General features: G+C 37.4%; 1 protein-coding gene across 1 annotated transcript in view; it reads left to right on the top strand.

The window, feature by feature from the left end:
- The window catches only part of lrp1bb (low density lipoprotein receptor-related protein 1Bb), a 471,212-nt gene extending 467,506 nt beyond the window's left edge, over positions 1 to 3,706 (top strand). The window contains exons 90-93 of the mRNA XM_066685917.1: positions 507 to 597; positions 1,128 to 1,278; positions 2,620 to 2,694; positions 3,371 to 3,706. Coding sequence (XP_066542014.1) covers positions 507 to 597; positions 1,128 to 1,278; positions 2,620 to 2,694; positions 3,371 to 3,511 — 458 coding nt within the window. The 3' untranslated portion in view covers positions 3,512 to 3,706. The remainder of the gene's footprint in view (positions 1 to 506; positions 598 to 1,127; positions 1,279 to 2,619; positions 2,695 to 3,370) is intronic.
- The last annotated feature ends 21,335 nt before the right edge of the window (positions 3,707 to 25,041 follow it).

Here is a 25,041-nt window from a genome sequence, read left to right on the forward strand (position 1 = left end):
ACATTATTGAATTTTGGGAGTAGGACCACGCCCAAACTCCTCCTCTCAGCCCTATATATATACCCCACAAATTCACATCATTTCCGTGTCTGACAAACTTGCTTCATTTAGTTTCATTAGACGGATCTTGACTTGACTGCTGCACTTCGTCAGCTCGCTCCTCCGTGCTGGGTCATTCCTGCTGATCCCTATATTCAGAACTGTGTTCGGCCATTATCAAACCCACCGAGCCTCCTGTTTTAAAACTTGCTCCCACCTCCACCCCGTCTCCACCCTTTTCTAATATTCATTTATCCAACGGGGTGTCTGGCTTCATACGCATTCATAAGCCGCCCTGAACTCCTCCCCAAATACTTCTGAGTTCACCCCCCCGTTTCAGCCTCTACGGGCGTGGTCCGTACTAGCAAATAATACTTTGTAACGCAATTTACGATCGTTATGATTTGACATGCAACTTCTTGTAACGGGGATTTATTCTGTTGTTTTTTTATTCTTCCTCATCACAGGGAGCATAGCCATCATTGTGCCACTGGTCCTGCTGATTATTTTGATAACAACCGTGGTGGTAGGAGTCTTTATCTGCAGAAGACGACAGAGGTAATGCAGTGTGTGTGAGATGCTGCACAGTGGAGCCTGTATGGGTTGAAATCATAATCACAGCACATCAAACTTTGTTCTATTAAAATGCTCCATAAAATGTTGTTGGAATATAATGATGATTGTATGATCTCAAAATTTAATCATAAATTGATAGGTATAAATGCTCACGCTTCTAAACTCTGAGGAGTACAGCCTACAGAATATGGAATTGTATCAATTATCCAAATAATGTTGAACTGCTGTAACACAGGCTATAGTTTTATGTAAAAGTGCTTGAGATAAACACATTTTTTATGTAATTATAGTATGGAGAAGTTAACCCGGTGCTTCTGAACATCCTTAAACACTGTTATTGAAAATTGCTTTTGAAGATGATTGTGTGGGTGGCTGGGCCCTGGTGTCAGTGTGGTTTGAGTGAAACACAGGAATGTGTGAAAGCATACAGTACAATATATTTTCCAGGAGACATTATAAAAACCTTATTCTCTTTGATACAACTTGAAAATTACATTTCTTTTTTGTCTTAGGGGCAAGCGAGTACAACGGCAACCCATGACAAATGGAGGAATCAATGTGGAGATAGGAAATCCTTCTTACAACATGTACGAGGTGGACCATGACAACCATGCAGATGCTGGAAGCCTCCTGAAACCGAATTTTACACTGGATCCTCATAAGGTTTGTGTGTGAAGTGATTACAGCTATATTCATGGATTTTTCATCTTTTTCATTCAAGAGGACACGTGAAAAGCAGCATGATCTCTGTGAATTCATACCTCTCTGGCTAATAGGCCAACCCTAGGATTCATACAATGTGTAGGAAATATAGTTCATGGAGGACAATAGAATTTCCAACACCAGCTTACATCGCTGTCTCTGTAATTCTTCAGCGCCAGCAGGGGATGTTAGCTCAATTAGTGATTGTAATATAAAACCCTTTTTTAAGAAGCATATTTATTTCAAACAGCTCCTAGTGAATAAATTAAAATTTGCTTCAAAGTTTTAAGGAGGAACGTAATGTTAATGTTGGTGGTAGAATGTTATTGAGCATGATTTAAGATACGAAGTATCTCAAAATATTATTCTCGATTTAAGGTGTGGCAGGAAAAAAAAAATTAATATAATTATAGAGCCATTAGTGAAAAAACACCTTTTTACATTCACGCATGTGATTACAAGAGAATAAACAGTTAGCCTATTTGCTTACTTTTCAGTTTTCACTCCTGCCAGTGTGGTTCCCAATCTCCCAATGCTGATCACGTCCTCTGGTTTTAAGGGTCGTTGGGGAGTGAAATCAGGATGGGAACATGACATTGGGGACCACACTATGGCTCTGTCACTGCACAGTTTCCCCTGACACAAAACAAACCAAACCTTCATGCTGTGGGAGAATGTTCCTAACTTTGGTTGATGATGTAACTTATGTGAGGTTTTAAACTGTTAAAATTAACGTACAGTTTCACTAACCATGGGGAATCTTTACCATGGTTTACTGTGAAACCAGTAACGGTTTCATGTCTAACTAGATCCCACTTTGTTTGCAGGCTAGCTAAACATACCCTTGATGACACGTATATCAGTATTTAATAACATTTAAAAAGCTGTTTCAAGGTGTTCATTCCAAAATACATTAAACACTACTTTCATTTGACATGTGGTACTGGAATAAACTTATTATAGAAATTCAAGGATGACTTCATATATGTTCTTCAGTGCTTATACATTTATTATAAAATCCTTATGTGAGGAGCCTTCAAATTATCTATTTTCCTTGAATGTTTTGTGATGTGGAAACTTCACAATAACTTTACAATTACTGCTGATATTGCAATAACACACTTGCTCGCCCTAATTCTCTTACTTTCCGTAGGTATCTGCTTGTACTCTTTTAGTTCATCATTTAATCTTAATTATTTTCCATCTGATAAAAACTTGTACATGCTGCATGTAAGTAAATGTTCCCACTCTCGATGTAGGCATGTTTGCACAGTTTTAAAAAGCAGAGTGTGTTTGTTACAGGGGTGGTGTGTAAAATCCAGTGACCCTCGAACTCTGAATATACACCCTGTCCCTAAAGAAGTTATACCTGGACAGGTGAAGACCTCTGTCTTTGTGTTGCATGTCTGAAATGGGTTCTGTGGTCATCAGTGTTTGTGAATGCATGTTACATGTGCTTGCATGATTTTCCATACTTCTTCACCTTTAAATAATAAGTGTAATGAAAGCTGGGATTCTTATCATTCACTGTGTGTAAATAGGTAACAAGTTAAGCACTGATTGTTGAAACAAATCCTTTTTAATTTTGGCATTATTAAGTTAGTTTTATTTTTTAAGCCAGAACTCTGTTGGAAATAGACTAATATGGAATTTATATAAAATGAGACTGAACACATTCTATTAGATCCAGGTCTGTAAGAGCCTGTAAGTATACCTTTACAGTGATTTCTTTATTTTTCTAAATCTTTGTGTTCACTTCTTCCTGGAAAACTCTTTTTCTACATGCACAATGATTGTATTGCATGCGAAATTACCATATTTTTGTGCAATATGAGGAATGCAAAAAATGTAGAGATTTTTAAACTGCATTAATATGTTTGAATTTCAGTCTTTATGTACTGTGGTGAGTTCAATGGCGAATTCTTAAGACAGTAAAATAGTACATTCTGATTAATGTAGACTGTGTTTTCTCATAATCCAATTATTGTGTACATGTCATTATACTCATTCATTCAGGATTCAACTCAGTGCTTCTCACCATCTCTCTATGCAGCCTATGAACTACTCCAACCCAATGTATGCCAAGATATACATTGATGGTCAGAACTGTCGGAAGCCCGTCATCAGCATTGATGAGAGGAGAGAGCTACTCCCAAAGAAACTCGAGGGGACGATCCGAGAAACCGCCGCATAGCCTGACTTTACACTTTCTACTCTTTTTTTACATCAGTGTACAAAATGTATAAAACACATGGAGAAAAAGAATTTTCTATTTCCTATCAGGTTCTGCTAACTCAAATAGGGTTTGCTTCTATGTTTGACATCAGCGTTACCTCTCCATGTCTGTGCGATAATCTTTGGACTCCATAATTGTCCTATGTTTTTTTCCTTTCAGTATTTGTATTTTTTTTTTTTTGCATTCAGGAAATGCTTTCATATATATATATATATATATATATATATATATGCATATATAAAGCTGCTGGTTTTGCTAATTACTAAGTCATAAGACAATGACAGTAGCAAAAGTGATATTTTTCCTTTTCAAATGCTTTATAGTTTTGGCACAGCAACAATGTGGCACAAATTGTTTGTTTTTGTCAAGCCATTTAGTTTGTATCTCAATTTTCCTTTCAGTGTTCAGCTCATTTCCTGAATTAAATGATGATTTTTGGTTTGGGTTGTTGTATGTAGGTGGAGGATTTTTTTTTTACTTTTCCATTTGTTAGATGTTATTTTGTTGTGTTTTCTTGTCTCTGCAGAGGGCTACTTATATCCATCTCTTCTTGTCCTCAGTTTCAATATCATGCGCTTATAATAACAAACTGCCCAGCCATAAAAGTCACTTATCATTTGAGTGTTTTGCTTTCTGTCGATGAATATAATGCTGCAGATAAGAAATACAGTCTGTCCATCCCGTGCAACCATACGACATGTGGGAGGAACCCAATATATAATGGACAGTTTTGTGAGAACACATCCTTACTGGTCTTCAACGGTGATCTTTTTACAAGCTGATCTCAGCCTCATTGGTAACAAACTTGCAAATCCATCTAGTGAACCTTATAATACACCAGAAGTTGTATCTGCTACTTGAAGGACACTTTCAGTAATTCATCTTGTAATGAAGTCCTGATAATCAAAAAGCAAACTAAAACTGACTCTAAACTAATGTTCAACAACAGTGACAGTGGAAGTACACTACCGATGGCTGAAATATGGACTAAGGTAGTGGGGTTTAATCTAACTTTACTGGAGTGTGGAGAGTTTAGAGTATTATGAAGAAAATCTTTTTGTCTGTTACTTTAAGAGAGGGACATTAATAAGATACAGTACAAAAGATTTTATAATTTTGTATTTGATTTATATGTTGTTCGGCTGCTCGTATTTTGGAGAAAAATGTATTAAATGTAAGTACTTTTTATATAAAAAATGAATCAATATAAAATAAAGGCATTTTATTTCCATTTCAATTTCTTGCTGTGATTTGTGTTTGATTAAAGGAATCTGTTTTTAACCTATATTCACTCTACAGGCCAATGTTTTTGGAACCTCTGCTCATAGGTTAGGAACTGTTAGTTTTTCTCCATTTGCAGCAGGTGCTCCCCTGAGTTACTGAGTGGCAAGTGTTAGCCCCTGAGTAAATCTGATGTTCGTTTTTGGCCCTAATTACATTACTGTGACTCAGTAAGGTTTAGACTCTGGTTGCATTTCTTACTCAAAGCTTATTCTACTCTTTTTATTTTCAGTTATTTCATCAAACCAGCATAATCAGTGTAATTTTGGTTTCACTGCTTACAGTTATTTAAAATACATACTTAGTACTTTGTTATCTAGTATTGTAGAACCCAACAATCATTTTGGTCCCTTGTACATGTAGTTACTTAATGGTAGTTTTCAAAAGTGAATTTATATGCACAATTCATGGATTCCATTTGTCCACACAAACTCTAGTCCATCTATTGCTCTTTATTCCTTGCATCTTTTCACACTGTTCTGCAATAGTCAAATCCTCCAGCACAGAACCACCACAGCTCAGGTATGATTTGGATGGTGAAACTTTCTCATTGATTCATAGTAATTGTGAATGCTGCAAAAATTTTCTCGCATTAAATAAAATTCACTCTTAGCTTGTTGGTCTCTGTCTCTCATGCACATGCACACAGACTCTTCTGTTGTGGAAACAAAATAATCAGTAGATCAAAACGATGTAGATTAGTGTCGTTTGTCGCTGCAGTCTATTGTGCCTGTCTCTCAGAGCAGAACTTCAACAGGCTGTAGATACAGTCAAGATTTATTAACAAAACAAGCACATCAAGCTAGATACAGAGCTCAGAAGCACCCCTTTTCTCAGTGAGTGTAGACAATCCGCTGACCTAAGAAGACAACACAGATGAAAGGGGTCAAAAAAGGTGAATGTCTGGAACAAAGATACAGCAATTCTTTGATATGCTGCCCACCCCTCCAGGAACTGTTCCTGAGGCAGTAGAAAAAAAAAACCTGCAGACACTCCTGGGGAATCCTTTATGACTAGAAGTTTTTATTTTTTTTTAACTTTTAACATTTGGACGTCTTCAACCAGCACCCAGGAGCTAGTCTCCACCTCCTGTGATGAGGCTCTGAAGGTCATTCCATCTTCTACAAGGGTCCTGAGCACTGGTGATGCAGCAGTGATAAGGGGGTCAGAAGTTGTATGGTCAATAGTTCTTTGGCATGCGATGAAGGATAAAATTCTCAGGAAAAAAAAAGAGAAACTGGTGAAGTGGAAACTGCATTTCCAGCTCTTCAAATTTAAAATATCAAGAATATTAATAAGTTTGACCCTTTATTAAATGGTATAGGTATGTTGTAATAGATAAACTGCTGAACTACAAGCACGTTGGCGAGGTCAGGTTCTAATGGTGGATGAATAGATTAATAACTATTGAAGCTAATTTTGAAGATACTGAGCTTCAACACAGAAGACACATTCATTGCTCCACACTATCCGTTGCCACCCTATTCAACACTTGGCATTGGGCATGGTGATCCAGGCCTTCTGAGCTTCCCATTGTACTGGCAATGATGTGTGTGCTCAGTTGAACCCCTGTGAATGCATCGGGTGCACTATACAGCAGAGCTACTCAAGCTGGAGGGCATGAAGGAATTGCAGGAGGTAGTACAGGTGAGATATGGGACCGCAAAAAAAAAAACAACAAAAAAAATGTTGTTTTGTTTGTATGGATAATAATCTGTTTCTGATATACACATACAGTATACATGTATGTATACATTCATTCATTCATTCATTATCTGTAACCTCTAATCCAGTTCAGGGTCATGGTGGGTCTGAAGCCTACCCGGAATCATTGGCCCCAAGGCAGGAATACACCCTGGAAGAGGCACCAGTCCTTCTCAGCGTGACACATTCACTCACACCTGTGGACAATCTGAGTAACAAATCCACCTACCAAAGTGTGTTTTTGGACCATGGGAGGAAACCGGAGAACCCAGAGGAAACCCATACAGACATACAGAGAAAACAACAAACTCCTCAGAGTAACCCAGAGCAGGACTTGAACCCACAACCTTCAGGTCCCTGGAGCTGTGTTACTGTGAAACTACCTGCCTTCATGCTGTCTTATATGTATACATACACATATACACACATATATTCTCATTTCACCCTGTTCTTTAATGGTCAGGACCTGGTGTTGAAATGGGGATAAGAAATTAATTTTCAGCCATATTCACTATTGTCCATTGTGGTTTTCATTATATTTAATCAGACTTCTTATTTATTCACAACTGATGCATGTGTGTGTCTTGCTCCATTTAACCTTGTTACGCTCAGAAATGCAGGTATAATGCTGTAACAGAGAGAATCAGAAAACAAGGCCGGACAATTTTAAAGCCCCTGCCCTCTTCAAATCACACAGTACAAAATCAGAATTACTTTTTTTTTTGTTTTTTGGTAACTTGCAAAAAAGACAACTAGTGGTGGTGTTTCATAGTGTGTGGGTTCGTAGGCTCAAGATCCCAATACAGTAATCACTCGCTACTTTGCTGTTCATCTTTCGCGGATTCGCTACTTCGTGGGTTTTTTCAAGGGGGCTTATGGCCGCTATATCGCAGATATTGAGGGGAAATCTAGGAAACCGTGAAAGATGAATAGCCAAAAGTATTTTTTTTATTATTTACATGTATTAGACTAGGTCTGTAGGTGACAAAATATATCATTTACAAGTATTTCTTACGTACAGTACATGTATTGTTCATGTCCACATCCGAGTGAAAATTACTTACGCTAAATCACAGCTTAGGAATTACTCTATTGAAGAAACTGGTAGGATATCACATGTAGTTCCAGCTGAAAAACATAGAATGACTGTTTAATGGAAAGGATGTGTTGTTAACAGTAACAGGGAGGGTTTTAAAAGTCTAAATACTCATTAAATACATAAAAAATATCTTTCCTCTACTTCGCGGAAATTACTTTTTCGTGGGTGGTCTTGCTTCTGCCCTGAATTAAATTTTTTATTTTATAATTTTTCCTTCAAAACTGAACTGTTTTGCCATACTAAAATTTTAATGGAAATATGCAATAGAAAATTTGCATATTAAAGAGCAATCTAAGATATTTACTGTACTGTGATCATACATTAAGGAAACCTAATGTTGCCTAAGTTGAGGAACTGGTATCCCTGATAGCAGTGCTTGATCCTTTAAGTTTGTTCCTGGAGATTTTCTCTTGAAAATCAACCTAATATGTAATGTATATAAAAATAAATAAATAAATAAATAAATAAATAAATAAATAAATAAAAAAAAACTTTGGCACACAGTTTTGTGTGGGAAAAGAGGTACAGTTGTGAAAGCATATTGAAGAAGCAACACCCCTGCAAGCTGTTCAGTCACAGCATTCTGGCTTTTCTATTTTGGTTTCTGTGGAAACAGCAGGGGAAATGGGCCTGGGGTTGATGTATGTGTGGTGGTCAGCTGCTGAGAGATTTCACTGACAGGAGTGAGTTGAAGAGAGAGTTTATTGCTGTTTGGAAGGTTGTTGCTGTTGAGGCCATTGTTTTTGCGATGAGATGGTTAGATGATGCTATCACAAGCTGTCAGAAAGAAGGGACAGTACTATTACATTTTTTTTCACCCAAGGAACAAACACTGCAAATCCACCTTAAAGGTGTGAAAATAAATTTTATAGTAGTTAAACATGTACGTCCCCTGGAGATTACGTTTGTTTGTTATATTATAAAATGTTGTCTAATGTATAATTCAGCTCCAATCTGAAAATATGAAAATTTGAAAAAAAGGAACAGGTCTGTAATGCATTCACTCACTCACACATTTAACTAAATCCTCCACAAGGGGTGTTATTCAGTGGTTTGCATTAATCTTAATGTTTTGTTGTTTTTCTTCAATACGAAAAAATATTGTTCAAGTTCATTTCATGTTGGAAGATTGTTAGCACTAAAAACCTTTATGTTTCAAACAATTTTTACATCAACTAATTAATTCATTTAATCATTCATTCATAGTCTGTAACCCAAGTTTGGGTCATGGAGGGTCTACAGCCTACCAGGAATCGCTGTGCACAAGGCAGAAACACTTGAAGTGTGACACACACTAACAAATTCACATCAACTAATTGCCCCGAGGATTTTTCATTTATGTATTTATTTATTTTAATTTTACCATTCTTCCATACTGACTGTCTGTGAGGAGTTGGTGTGTTCTCCCCGTGTCCGCATGGGTTTCCTCTGGGTGCTCCGGTTTCCTCCCACAGTCCAAAAACACACGTTGGTAGGTGGATTGGCGACTCAAAAGTGTCCGTAGGTGTGAGTGTGTGAGTGAATGTGTGTGTGTGTGTGTGTTGCCCTGTGGACTGGCGCCCCCTCCAGGGTGTATTCCCGCCTTGCGCACAATGATTCCAGGTAGGCTCTGGACCCACCGCGACCCTGAATTGGATAAGCAGTTACAGATAATGAATGAATGAATACTTCCATACTACCATACTTTAAACTGTGAGCTCAGTAAGATATTATGATCATAGATATACATCCATGGCAAATAAACATCTGAGTAACATGAAAGGAATCTTTGTGGTTTAACAATGTCTTTTTCTAAATAGTCTTCATAAACTGAAACAACTCGAATAAATTACTTTAACCCTCACAGCTTTTGAGATTCTACATTTTTTTAAATGGTCTTGGGTGCTAACAATTTTTTTTTTTTAGGAGAGCAGAGGAATATGTGTATTGACTAAATGTGGTGAAAATAAGAACAGAGAACAAAGAACCAAGCAAAAATTACTAAAAATCAGCATTTCTGCTCTTCACTCCTGGGCTCTCACCCTAAACTAAACTCTCATATAAAAATTTTCATTTAAAAGAACAGGTTTTGAGACCAGTCATTCTGTTTAGACTGGGAGAATGGAGCTATGTCTGATCCTTGTGGTATTTTCACAAAGTCACATCATAGATGTTGCATTAAGACAAAGGCAACTGTGTTAACTTGTGGCAAAGTGGTAAAATAGGTCCCTATTAAAAATTACTTTTGAAAAATCTACTATATTAAATCTCCCTCATCATGAAAAGTATCAGTTAGGAAATGCAACAGTGAAAATATAGCAATGTGAAAGATAGTTTATAAGATTTATTTTCTTTTATGAAATATGTTTCTATGAATAAATAAAATCCCTGTGTTTTTTTAACATTTATTTATTTTTAATAGTTGCCTCATTTGCACTGATTAGTGAAATTAGAGACAGAACATAATTGTTGGTGTTTTTGGGCAGGATTGTGGTTTTGTGGTTAAGACATTAAGTCCTCATTTGAGTTGACATTATCTGGGTAAAATCCTTGCATGGGTGACTCTAATCCTGTTAATGAGTTAACAAAGCCAATTCTCAGTAAGGCACGATTCCATACTCACAGCAAAGCTCCATGATTTTCAATTTCCCATGGGGGGTAGTTCAGGGGGAAAAAAGTGAGATGATTTTTCAGTTTCATAAAGGGTGTTGAATGCAGTTGTCTTAAATGAAGCCATGTTGCAAGAGTGATAGTGTGGGATCAGACTGTGTGAACTTCAGCTTAGAACAGCCAGTGTGTCAAGCTTCAGCGAATAATGTGGTGCAGCAGGGACCTGGAGGTTGTGGGTTCGATGCTCCAGGTGACTGTCTGTGAGGAGTTTGGTGTGTTCTCCCTGTATATGTGTGGGTTTCCATCAGGTGCTCTGTTTTCCTCTCACAGTCCAAAAACACATTTTGGTAGGTGGAATGGTGACTCAAATGTGTCTGTAGGTCACATGTGAGTGTGTGTCGCCATATGAAGGACTGGCGCCCCCTCCAGGGTGAATTCTTGCCTTGGACCCAGTGATTTCGGGTAGGCTCTGGACTCACTACGACCCTGAACTAGAAAGGCTGTTACAGATAATGAATGAACGGATACTGTTCATGTTATGAGTCTTCTTACATGCATTATTACCACAACTAATAACATATTAATATATATTTCCGTTTAGCACTACGTAGCAATGTGTAATAATGTGTATATGAAATAGAAAAGGAGCTTAATACAAAATGAATCAACCATTCACAGTGTGTAATTTGAGCTTTAATGGGTGCATAATAAACAGATGGGCTTTTTGAGATGTACACTTAAAGTGAAGTATAATTTGAATGTACAGACTCATTAAAAATCTACAGAAATAACTGAACTAGAAATAAACTTTGATAAAATAAAATTTTAGTCTCTTTTTTAATATTGAACACATTTTCAGTTATTTAAAAGATGCTGTTTTCACTGGAATGTGTGTGTTTTTACTTGATAGCCAGTAAAACCTTTTTCAATGGCCAGTAGGTAGATGTTCTGTCAGAGCATCTGTCTACATTTTTGTAATCTACATATTATGGGCATAGTTTTCATTATCATATATTACCTCATGATTTTAATGTTTGGCAATATCAACTGCACCAAGCATCCATGGCTTTGTTCAAGATAATTGCAATCTAACACACCAGTAACTCCCCAAATTGAAAATCCGTCTTCTCACTATCCTTTGAAAATCCCCTCATATAACTGTGAATGTGCTGAAAAAGAAATATGATGGCAATTTACTTTGGCTGCTCTTTTTTTAATGATAAAAGCTCAGTAATGATGACATCAAAAGAAGTCTGTCATTGGATTATTAATGGAGTTGGCAGATTTTATTCATGCTATGAAATTCAGAAATTCAAAAGTTCATTATGACAATCAATTTTGTGTGTGTGTGTGTGTGTGTGTGTGTGTGTGAGAGAGAGTGAGAATGAGAGAGAGAGAGTCTAAAAGTCAGTCTATGGAGAGCAGTGTCCTGCACTCAGAGATTAATGTATTTCATTTAGTTTTTCTGTATGATATTCTGCGGAGGCCATTATTTGCGGTTACCTTTAAAAACCTGAAATACATTTTATTTGAAAGAGGGTGTGAAAGGAAAAGCTTATAAAAAGGTCAACTGAAATATTTTAGATAATATATTCAAATATGTAAATTTAATGTAAGTGTTAATTGTCTATTAAACTTTTGCAATAATAGATGTTTGGCAGAGCGATGGGTTTAGATCATTTGTGTGCAAAGCTTGAAATGAAAACTGGAAATGCCATTCAAGACTCAATGATCACACTGGGCGAGCTCTGAGATGATAGTTTGACCTAGTGTTCAGAAAAAAATGCTGATCAAAAAATAAACAATTCCATTGTAGCTATTGGTATCCATTACATTTGCTAACTAGCAAGTTCTTTATTTAAGAAGAAACAAGATTTTGTTTGTCCCTTAGCTGCTTCCAAACTCTACTCTATGTAGCAGTGTTTTTTTTACACAGAAAAGGCTACCATTTTCATTCATACTCACTCTCACTATACTCACTATACATTTATGCTTTTTTTTTCTTTTTCTTTTTTTTTTTTTTTTGTTTTGCAGAAAATTCAAACAGTCCACATAAAAAATAAACCTGGCTTCTTATATGAGTGTTCTGTTTCACCTTAAAAACAGACAAAGTTATGTTCAATTCAAGATTGAATGGTAAAATAGACTTTTTTTTAATCTAGATAACTACTTGCACGTAATGCCTTCTCTGGCTTGTGTATGTGCTTAATGAACACAATCCACGTGACCAATAATGTGTGAGGAAGACAGAGGAGAGGTAAAACTTGAGAGTTTTAGTACAAACCATTGAGGCAGAATGTATCCAGTTTGCAAATAAAGTCACTGCAAAAGGCTTACATCATACTCTGAGTATTTCAATTTAAATCTGCTGTTGAATTTTAATGTGACATTTCACCCCACAGTGTGAACACACCAAACTCTTCACAGACACCGAGCCAAGGTAAGAATCAAACCCAGGACTCAGAGACCCTTGAGCAGTGCTGTGCTTCCCTGACCCTGAACTATCCAAAAGATTTGGATATAATCTGATAGATGAATATTAGGAGAGGGGACTTTATGCATTTTAAATTATTAGATGAGCTCTATTCTCAAAACTAATGAATATTTCTCAGTGCTGTCAGAAATATCACCTCTGACATTCACTAACCAGTACCTGCCTTCAAAATTACATCTTTGACTTGTGGGTGGTAGACACAAACCGAATTATCACTACATTCCCCCCTTACTACTTTTGACTTACAACATGCAAGTTTATATTATTAATACTCCCTTGGAATGTCCCAGAAAGCTTCATACCTGCAGTGCTCCCCATTAAAATGTGCTGGAGACACGATCAGATTTTCTTCTGACACTTCTCCCACATTCTCAGATATTGGTCTTTTTGAGTGTGTGCATGCCTCTAGAGCCAGAAAAAGCCAATAAAAGACAACAGATGTACTGTACTCACATAGAGTGTGACTCTTCTGAGCCTGGCACACAGGCCAGGTGTACTGTAAGCTTGTAAAAGGATGGATATAATTACATTTCAAATGAGCTTGGAGGCTTCTCCTTCCTTTCAAGCCTCGACAAATGATTTATTTGGGTAGCAGTAACCTCAGAGAAGAAATAGGGTAAAATTGGATTTTCCTTCCCATTTTATATCCTCCCTGGAGTCGACAGTGATTAGGTCCCTGTTTGGGCTCTCATTTCCCCCTGGGCTCAGTGTATTTGAAAAGGTTTTGTATTGGGATCAGAGCTGGGTTCACAGACCTGCTGTATCTGAGTAGCTGTGGATGATAAGTCTGTCGCCACTTTCCCACAATGCAAGATTGCTTTAAGAAATCATGATGGAGGCGTCTGATTACGTTTCCCACAAGGCCCAGATGCTCTTTTTAAGACTTTGTGTCAAGGACAGCAGAAGGGAACAGGCATGATTCAAAAGCTCTGCAACACAGGAGCAATTTTGGTTTGCAACATTTTGAATTTCATTCCAAGTCCATCACCATACTGTGCATTTGCTGGTAACAAGAGGAAGCTGGAAATGAATAATGAAAGTGTAACATGGAGAATTAAGGACCTGGAGGGGGATGTGGCAAACAAGTGCAACCTAAAATGTAAAATTGCACTTGAAAATAATAAAGTTATATTCTGAAACTAAAGCCAAGTAACACATACCCTGGAGGGGACCTCCCTAGTGACATGAAAGGTACCATGTAATTTAGTTTTTTCTGAGAGTGTAGAAGAACCTAAGTCAGTAAGATGCTTTAAATACTGTATATTGAAATATTGAAAATGTGTAAAAAAAATCATATCCTTGAAACATTTTATATTGCAATATATATTTTTAATTATTGTCCTGCAGTTTTGAATCGTAATGTATTATGTAGAATAATATGTTATTAACCCATGTGTGGTGTTTGTGTTACTCATCCCATGGTCACAGTTTGGGATCCATATTACTGGGGTTTGAAAACGTTACAGAAAAAAAGTCGTTATAGAGGAAGAGAAATGGTTATAGAGAATACATCATAATGTTACAGATATGAAAGAAGCATTGCCCAAATTTCAGCCTTTGCAAAATCTTTTCAAATTATGCGAAACTTTGAGAGAAAAAAAATTCAAACCAAACATTTCTCAATGCAAGATTTCAAATAATTTGTCTCTCTTATAATATGCTCTACATAATATTGTAAAATGATTTGGGAAATCTGGAAAAATACCATTCCGTGTATGATAAGACTTCACACATGTTGAGCATTTGTTAAACAGTGTTAAAAGAAATAGTGATGTAACACAATGGTAAACATGCCTCTGTCACAATATTTTTCTGCAGTTGTCGACTTAAGAAGTTACATATTACAATCGCGCCATTTTACATGGCCTACCATTTGTAGCAGAGTTGCTGTCATTCCCAATCGCTTCCACTTTGTTATATTACCACTGACAGTTGACTGTGGGATATTTAATAGCGAGAAAACTTCCTGACTGGACTTGTAGCACAGGTGGCATTCTATCATGATACCACACTGGAGTTCACTGAGCTCCTGAGAGCAACTCATTCTTTTAGCAATGTTTGTAGAAGCAGTTTGCATGCCTGGGTGCTTGGTTTTATACACCTGTGGTCATGGAAGTGATTAGAACACTTCAATTGTGTGACTTGGAGAGGTGAATGACTACGTTTGGCAATATAGTGTGGGTTTGTGTGTGTGTGTGTGTGTGTGTGTGTGTGTGTGTGTGTGTGAGAGAGAGAGAGAGAGAGAGAGAGAGAGAGAGAGAGAGAGAGAGAGAGGTGTGAGACTTGATAAATATAAATTATACACAGCAAATGGTAGGGGGGAGCCCAGGAGACAAAAAAGTCCATTCTTACATAGTATTCCTTTAAGGAACCCTGTTAGAAGAACAGGAGATCCTTAATGTTATTAAAAATGATCCTCATGCTCTGGTAAAACAAAATAATGGAAGCTGAAACCAAAAAAAAGCTTTTAACTCATTTTAACAGCATCTAAGCAAGGATTGCTCCACCTGCTTTGCTTATTAAAGACATCGCACTGGCAGTATGATATTTGTAGAAGTGCTGTGCTGGTGAGAAAATTTGCGTATTTGACTCAGATGAAATTACTAAGCAGATTTCTAAAATGCAGTCTCTTTTCAGTCCTATAAATGTTTAAATTCCTTTGTTTAACAGAGCTTTGCCTTTGGCACATTGTACATAACAGAGCGCAAAACCAATTAACATTATTACAGCACTTTAAAAGTGTCAGTTTTACTTTAACTCAATACAATAATATGCTTACATTTAGAGAGCTAAAGTGTTAGTTCTAAAAAGATAATGATCTGATCCATTTCAGAAAATAACTAACGAAACATGTACTTGTTTATTGATCTGCCAATGAAACATTAACTAAACTTCTACAGAGCAAAAATAGATGTATTTAGAATATTTGTGAAATTATAACTGATACTACACCAAGGCACTCATGGTCAAAGTACCAGAAGGACAAAAAGAGAAAAAGAAAAAAAAACCTTGCATTCCGAATAGGGCTACTTAGACATGAAGGTTATGGTTCTTTTTTTCCCCTTTAAATTAGCTACAGCTCAGTTCAGTGCAAGACACCAGGAATGAGAAATTAGAAGAATCTCTGGTCGTTATCCATTTTTGCTCAGTTCTCTTCCTTCTGCATTCTGCATTTTAACTTTCATCATATTTAAGTATTCTTCCTTCTCTATGTCAGTTGTCTGTTTTCTGTTTTGATCTATTTAACATGATATTTGCACTCTCACATAAACATGGGTCTAAAGCATTTTTTAAAGAGTAGAATTGCACTGCTCTCACACAACATATAGGAAGGGTAGAAAAATCAGTACAGTTCAATTTATCCCATGTTTTCAAGCATAGGTAGCCTATACATAACTGGGCTATCGTTTTTTTCACATTTTCTGGATTGGAGACACTCCAGATACACAAATGTTTTCTTTTTTTCCACAATATGTCCCTTTAAAACATGTTACTTTTAAAGAATGTAAACATATGATTAATACAATAGTATTACTATAAATAACATTCAACCTGACATTAATAAGTATGAAACAGCAACAGTAGGTCTTGCATTTAGCACCTCTTTGAACTGGCTTGTAAATCACTCAACTGATTTACTTGCTTTTAGGAACTCCTCCACATATGAATGCTATTGAATGTTTTACATAAAAACTCGATATATACCAACAAATAAACAAATCAGTTGTTCCAATGCCAGTTCTTCCAATTCCAGCCCACTTGGCTGATCCTGCAAAGGGTCGCTACAACGGATGACTCGCCAACTAGGCCACTGATCCACACAGCATCCCTGGCACAAATTTTATACCAGATGCCCTTCTTGATGCAACCCTCCCATTTCACCAAGGCTTAGAACTTGCACCAGGAGCATACAAGCACAACCCCAGTGACTGAGTAGCAGATGCAATGAGAGCACACAGAACTCCACAAAGCGACCACAGGCAAAGCCCAAACTTGGTCCCCCCATGGTACTAGAGCTGTGCAGGAGTAACACCACTTTTCATACCCTTGTGCTGCCTGAAGTATGCTTACTATACTAATCTAGCTTTGAGGAACCAAAAAATCTAAATGAAAATCCACTCAAGTTTGTACCAGGAAATTCACAACCTTTCTCCAAAATACTGAGTGAGAGAACATCATGCTGTAAAATAATGAAGAAGGATATTCTCAAGGAAGGTATAGGCTTTTGTGCTATAACCAACTCGGCTCATTAAAATACAGGAGTGTCTGAATATTTGATATGGCTGAGATAAAAGAGCTACAGCTAATTCCTGCAGCAGTGTGAAATTCCAGCAGGATTACCTTTTCCTATACAGAAGCATATCTGTATTTAAATGAACTCAGTTCCAAAAATTCTGTTTTTTGAACTCAAAAATTGGTCTCAAACTGTGTTTTAGATTGAGGGTCAGTGCAGAAGTAGATGATTTACTGTACATAGTGAGAAATCAGATGATGGTTTGAGTAGAGAACCTTAGATTTTCACAGAAGTGTTAGGGATAGGCTCTGTTTCTCACTTTGATTTAGAGAATGTTGCATCAAGGATTAATGATGTATGATCAGGAACAACCAAGGAAGAGATTACAGATCCCACAAACAGATATGCATTCATTTTCACAGTTATGGTACGTTTGGGATGGATGGATGGACTGAAAAATATACAAACCTAGGAATAAGAACCATAGCTTTCTTTTACAGTCCAATTTTACAGTGTGATTTTAAATAAAATAAATATTTATCTTTTATATACCTCATTTATATTAAACATCCCATCATAATTAATGTAGTCTCTTAGAACTAATCGTCAGTTTGTCCAAAATAAATTTAAACTGACATCTCTTACTTGAGGGACAATAAAAGGAAGCTATCTATTTTAGCCATTAGTTTCAAAGTTCATTACCAACAAATACAGTAAATATAAGCACATAAAAGGCAATGTCAGGGTTTAACAGGCTAAAAAAATCATGGACACTGGTGAGCACTGGTAGCTTCATCAAAAGGAAATCCAGCACTTCATTACATTCTTTATTGCATGACCTTTTAATGAGCAGTGGTTAAATATTAATGGAAAACAATCAAAAATTGTTAGTGAGATTGACTGGTTGTGTAATGTGTTAATCCTATTGTGAGTTAGCGTTTACAGAGTTAATGATACGATCAGGCATTTCAAACAGAAGACTGTTTTAAGTATCCCTTCCCATCATCGCACAGTGTTCACTCTGCTCTGAATGCAGGTGGATGTGTGACAGGTTGAAGGGAGTCTTGGCCTTTCTCTCACTGCAGGCAATAGGATAAAACAGCAGGGAGGATGATGGGCCAAGGCACAGTCCAACGTCTACACTCTGATCAGCTACACTTCAAAGACTCAAACACCAATGCCTGCTGATGTCATTTTCACATTATAGGACCAGCTCTTAATCCCCCTAGCTTTTCTGTCAAGTGTTCAAAGGTGAAAAAGCAATGCCCAGCATTCAATCATAGCTGGAAATCTCTGGTGTTTGTTCAAGTATCCATTCAATCACCCATTATACAATGCTGTAAAAAAGTCAGGGACCTTTCTTTTTTAAATGTCTAGTCATTAAGTTTTCCCACCATTAAAGTTCTTTTTTTTTCCCTTTATTATTATTATTATTATTATTATTAATATTATTTATTTATTTATTTATTTTTTACATAATCCATGGAACCATCCATCCTTCTATTGATCAATCGGTCCAGGTCCATTTTTCTCAGCATTTGCCTTTATTAGAACTTCTGTTTATTGTTCAAGACTTTTATATTTTATGAAACCTGCATATAAACACCTACAAAGTTCAGTCTTCAAGGATGTTAGGGTCTGCACCCTGAATTGGCCAGACTATTGATGTGACAACACTAGCAGCTTCTTTGTTTTTAATTACATCTTGATCTTCTCAGCAATGAGTTTTGGGGTCATTATCTTGCTGTCGAATAAATTTCTTCCCAGTCAGACATTTTCCAGTGGGTAGTACAGGATATATTGACATGTATATGTACTTCAACATCCATGCCACGTTTAACTGATTACTCAGTACTTCAGTGGCCTACATCTTGCCTATTTTATTTCCAAAGATCATTTTTGAGAAGAATCAATCCATAAAACATTACCCTGTGTCAGATATCCAGTATCTGTGTTCAAGTGCAAATATCATTCTTCCCTGTCATTTCCTTTTCTCAGTAACAGTTTCTTGACAGTTTCACATTCTTTCAGATTCAAAACAGTGAGCTGTCTTCTCACAGAGGAAGGATGGACAGAATATTTGTGGATTTTTTCAGATATGAAGGAAGAGTTAAACTGGATTTTCTCCAATAAAATAAAAGTAATGTTAATCTAAAAGTGTGGTTCTAAAAGTTAATCTAAAAGTCTTTTCTGCCTAACATTTATTGCATGGTTATTAGGAGGAAATATATATATATATATTTTGGAAACTATATAGGCATTATATTGCCATATCAACCCTGTCCTCCACCAGCTTCACTGGCTCCCTGTAACCGAACGCATCAAATACAAAATCCTGCTGTTGACATTTAAGACCTTGCTCCCTCCTATCTGTCCTCACTTCTACACACATATACCCCAATACGTAAACTCAGATCCGCTGATTCCAATCTTCTGACAATCCCTAGACACAGGCTTCCCTCAATGGGGTGCAGGTCTTTCAGTGCTGCTGCCCCCACACTAAGGAACTCCGTACCCTCCTCCATCCGCTCTTCCTCCTCTATTACCATCTTCAAAACTCAGCTCAAATCAAATATCTTTTCATACCTTGGGTATGTGAAAGGCGCTATATATGTGTAACTTATAATTTGTGTAACGTATTATTATTATTATGTAATGAGGATCTGAGAAAATGGACAATAAATATAGGAAATGATCATTTTAATGTTATATATACATACACCATTTCTAAATTTGTTTTATAATCTTGAATGTGATTTTGATACATATAGCTTTTTCACAAAATTCACCACATGAATTTGATTTCACTGTGTGAAACATGATGTAACACAGTCAAACTTGTTGCCAGGCATCTTTAAGAATGTGGCTTGAGCTTCAAGATCAAATTGAATCTGACAGACCAAATGAAACTTTCAAACCCAAGAAGCACATTTCAAATCATTCATTTTGGCACTCTTTCAAATGGTCTCCAGATGCCATCAGTTAATTAAAAATTAACCTTAGCTGATTTATATCCACCCCTGAGCAGAGGGCTTGCACAGATTTCCATTAACTCTACCGCAAGTATCTTTGTAATCATATTTCCGAAGAGATTGCAGTTGTAGTTCAGTAATCTGTAGCAATTTATGTTGCTTTTTTTGTTTTGCATTGAGCATTAGCAGCTGTAAAGTAACAGTGTTTATTACTAATGGAAATGCCAATGAGAAGCCAGGGACTGGATTTTTTCTTTCAGCCTATGGATTTTAGAGACCCCTCAGAGGTGTGCAGCCCTTACACCTGCCTAGACTTGGCTCAGAGATGTTTAGCTGTGGTTGAGAAGACCATTTTTCACATGCCTAACTACCCCAGTTCAGTCCTACACCAGACAGACCATTTCCTCATGCAGCTGCTATTGCCACTGCTAGTGAAATATGTGAAAGGTGAATATATACTGCATCTGTTTTTATGTGCTTTCTGATTAAAGAGTCAATGCCTTCAGGTAAATTAGAAATAATAGCTATTATATATATATATATCACATTTAAAATGTCTCTATTTCTAGATATTCCACCTTTAGAGTAAGCACACATAACCTCGTTGAGTGGCATAATGGAATAGCTCCTTTATCAATCATTCTTTTTCACTGCCATTTTTATTAATGAAAGCATATGGTGTAATCTTTTTATAGTAACACCTGAATGAGCTCTTGGGTATTTTATTGACCTCAGTTCAGATATTGCACTACTCAGAGCAGCAAAAATGAAGGTGTATATACCTTTGAGCACTTTGTAAGGTGGAACATTACCACCGTATTTTTGAATCTCACACTATAATTGAATATTAAGCTTGATGCAAACATATGGCATTGCCAAATCTACTTTTCCTGTTAGGATAAAAGATGCTGTTGTACGCTCTCATGCATTCAGTGGAACATAATAATAGGTGTCTGACCTATCATTAATCTTAGTGAATAACTGAACACTTTATATGTGACGGTGTCACTGATTAGCACACTCATCTGTCTTTTCCCTGTCAGTGGCTCAGTCTCCTGCTGATTTTGACAGATCTTCCTCTCTCCAGCTGGTCCAGAGGGGCTGAGACGGCAGTAGGACTATCCCAGTATGAGGTCCAGATGGAGAAGGAGGAAGCTGACACTCATCACTGTTCTAAAATCCAGGGCCAAAACACTCTAATATCGCACTGTGCTAAAAAAGGACTCTGGCACAATATTTGAAGGGTTGGTGATAGTCATTGCTCAATGGTAGTCCACACAGTGGGATATTGTACAGATACTATACTGTATACAGAATTACAGTGCATAGTATGAAATAGTGCACTACTTATCTTGCATTTTGTATATGAATATAAATTAATATATTATTTACATATAAAGGTACCTTTAAAGGTACAACAGTGTTTTAAAGTCCAGTTGTACATTACGTTGTCTTCTCCAGAAAAAGAAGGGAATGTGGGTAATCTTTCATAGAACTGTGTAAAATAAAAGAACAAAAAGAAAAGTCCTGAAGATGATATTGGGTGTATGAAATCAACACAGTATTAAAATACACTTCTTATACAATAAGGTACAATTATGTTTCTTAAATAAAGTTACTGAATACATCCCCTTGAGGGTACTACAACAGAAAACAAGTCTGTTGGCGTAGCAAAACTTTTAGCTTGTTTTTCTAATTCAGTTTGTACACTGGGAACCTCCAAAAGATACATATTTTGAGCGCACTCCATAATCTCCATTTTTTTGTATACATGAATATATAAATAACTAGGGGTGGGTTTAAAAGAACAAAAAATAGCTGTCTGGTTCAAATCCATCTTCATTTGAATTATCTGAAATCGATTCATATAAACTTGAAATCAATCTTCAAAATGAGTCTATTCCCTCATGTATGCGTAAATCTTAAACGCCCTTTAATCTCACATAACCCAAAAAGTTTTTTTTTTTTTTTTTTTTTTAGCGCAACGAGAGCTGGCTTTCACATGAGTTAAGCATGGCTGGAGCTCAAGTGAAGGTGCCCCAGAACCTGAAATTGTAGCGGACAGTTTTCTGAAATTCTTTTTCTATGTCCAAACAAAACCTGTTACTGTAATAACCCTCAGTGAATCAATGTTGAATCAAAAATCAGATTGGACTGGGACATGGTGAATCTGAATAGAATTGATATGAGAAATCAGTGGTGATTCGTTCATTCATTCATTATCTTTAAGCGCATATCCAGTTCTAGGTCGCGGTGGGTCTAGAGCCCACCTGGAACCTTTGGACACAAGGCAGGAACACACCCTGGAGGGGAAGCCAGTCATTCACAGGGCAACACACACGCTCACACATTCACTCACACACTGGAGCTACCAGGTCCCTGGAACTCTGCCTATAATTATCCACATCTAGTGAATGCTGTGAATTAAAAACTATTTGTAAAATTGAGTATAATTCCTGAGATTGCCCTTGACATAAAAACTAAAGTTGAAGTTGAATCAGATTATCCCATGTATCCCCATGTATTTCTGCCTTAGGACAGTAAAACAGTTTCCAGGTACGCAAATATACGAGTACAAGCAGTGAAAAATTTTTCACAATATACCTCCTTTGATATTAAATATTTTGTATAGACACACTCCTATGTGTTTGGATTTAAGATCAATTTTTGTGATTTTTATACTAAATAAAATGCGGATGGGGAAGATTTTCATGAAGTTGTGCACTTACATCTCTTCATTTATTAATTAACAGCTCTCACCGTTTGACAAATCCAATGTACTGTCAGGACACAGAGAGATTTGCAGTAATCAAGCTTTGAATTTGACAACTAAGGAAAGATCATGAAAGGAAGGTAGATTCAAAGGGATCCTGCTGGTTCCTGGGTGCAAGCTGAGCCTGAGTGAGTGATTTGAGCTCGCATCAGCAGAGATCTGGGAGCACTGAGGGGAAATGCTAACCGTGTAGAACAGAGGCTTTCCCTGCTCAGCTGACTCCACTCATCCTTGTCAAGGTGAAATGGCTTGTGTTTGTATGCGAGGCAGGGAAAAAGTCTAAGGAAAGAACAGCGAAAGCCTGGAGGTGTCTCCAGCTCCGTTCTCCCGCCATCGCGAGACAGTGTGCAGCGTCAAGCTAATGGCACAGCAACACAGACTTAGAGAAGAGCAATTTGCCCCCATTTAAATGATCAAAAGAAGAAGTGGTGGAGAGAACACTGAGGAGGGAAAAGGAAACTGCACCTGCTGACATTCTCTGTACACCAGGGCCTTCACGGTTTAATTTGGCATATGTCAGAGTCTCAGGGATAAGGTGTGAGTTAAGAAACACAGTGACTTTATCGTCAAACATTTCATACAGGCTCTTCCAGATCTAAGTTCTGGCACATTGTAAGGCTTAGTACATGTCACAGTAAATAATGCCATCTGAGATTATTTAGCGCTGAGTGTTTCATACATTTTGCATCAACAAGCCTCAGGGCACTTGTCAAATGAACCTCTTATTGATCTTTTGATATCACATAGCTTCTCTTCTTATTGTAACTGAATGATGGAAAACGAATCAAATGTCTGGCTAGAAAATGTATTCAACTTTTTTGCAAGTCCCACATATAGGGGTGCGTATGTCCACAAGATCCCTTTCCATATTTTCTGTGCCAATTTGTGTGTGTTATCATTTTTTGCTTCATTCCAGTGTCTCAGTAGATTTGTGGCACAGCAGGTAGTGTCACATTCACACAGCTCCAGGGACCTGGAGGTTGTGTGTTCAAGTCCTGTTCTGGGTGACTGTCTTTGGTGTATTCTCCCCATGTCCACGAGGGTTTTCTCCAGGTGCACTGGTCCAAAAACACATGTTGACAGGTGTATTGGTGACTCAAAAGTGTCTGTAGGTGTGAGTGAATGTGTGTCACCCTGTGAAGGACTGGTGCCCCCTCCATGGTGTGTTCCTGCCTTGTGCCCAGTGATTAAAGGGAAGCCCAGACCTACCGCGACCCTGAACTTGACAAGCGGTTACAAGGCAAGGCAAGGCAAGGCATGAATGAATGAATGAATGGTACAGCTGACTAGTCCTCAGTAAACTTACAACTATATCTACATCACACACACACACACACACACACACACACACAGACCGTTCAATCATAGCATTACGACCTCCTCTTAATTTCCACAATCACAGTCCACTTTCTCAGCTCCACTGTCCACAAGAGCACTTTGAAGGACAGGGCAGTAGAAGCTTAACAATTTATGCAGAGCAATAGATTACACACTAATTGTAGAACTACAATAATCAGGACCCCTACAAGACCACCACAGAGCAGATATGATTTGGGTGATGGATCATTCTTAGTGCTGCAATGACAGTGATGTGGTGATGATGTGTTAACGTGTTGCACTTATTTGAGTTAGGTAGATGTGTCTAAGCATGGACAATGAGTAGAAAGATAAAATTCAAGCAGTCTGATACACTTGTACCAGCACAACACACACTAACACACCAGCACCAGTTACTGCTGTTACTGTAGCGCTGAGAATGATCCACCACCCAAATCATACCTGCCCTGTGGGGGTCCTGACCATTGAAGAACATGGGAAAGAGGATGGACTACAGTCTGTAATTGTAGTACTACAAAGTCCTCCTGTATGGTCATTGGAGCTGAAAGAATGGACAGTGCGTGTAGCAACAAGGAGGTGGTCATAATGTTCTCGTTGGTCGGTGTGTGTTTGTGTGTGTATGTATGACACTAAATTATTATAGTCCTACACGGAACAAGTTCTAAAACATTCTCTGCCAGTCCATTAGAGTTTAACATAGGGCCCAGCCCACTTTTCCTACCTACAGCCACAACATTTCTGTTTAAATCCTACACCTACACCCTAAGGTTGCTGTGGCCGTTTATAACCGATCAACAATCAACTACATCTAGCAACATTTAAATAAAATAACAACCTACACCTGCCCATCACAAGAGTACCCAAACCTCCCACTGCATTAATAGCACTTCACAGGGGTCATGAAGTAGGCACTTCCCCTCGTCGGTATTTCACTGAATTAAGCCCACAACCTCTGGAAAGGCTCAACTGTGAAGTCTGGCGTCCCAGACCCACACCCCACCAAG

Source organism: Hoplias malabaricus, chromosome 12 (assembly GCF_029633855.1).
Source record: "Hoplias malabaricus isolate fHopMal1 chromosome 12, fHopMal1.hap1, whole genome shotgun sequence".
NCBI classification, from domain to species: domain Eukaryota; kingdom Metazoa; phylum Chordata; class Actinopteri; order Characiformes; family Erythrinidae; genus Hoplias; species Hoplias malabaricus.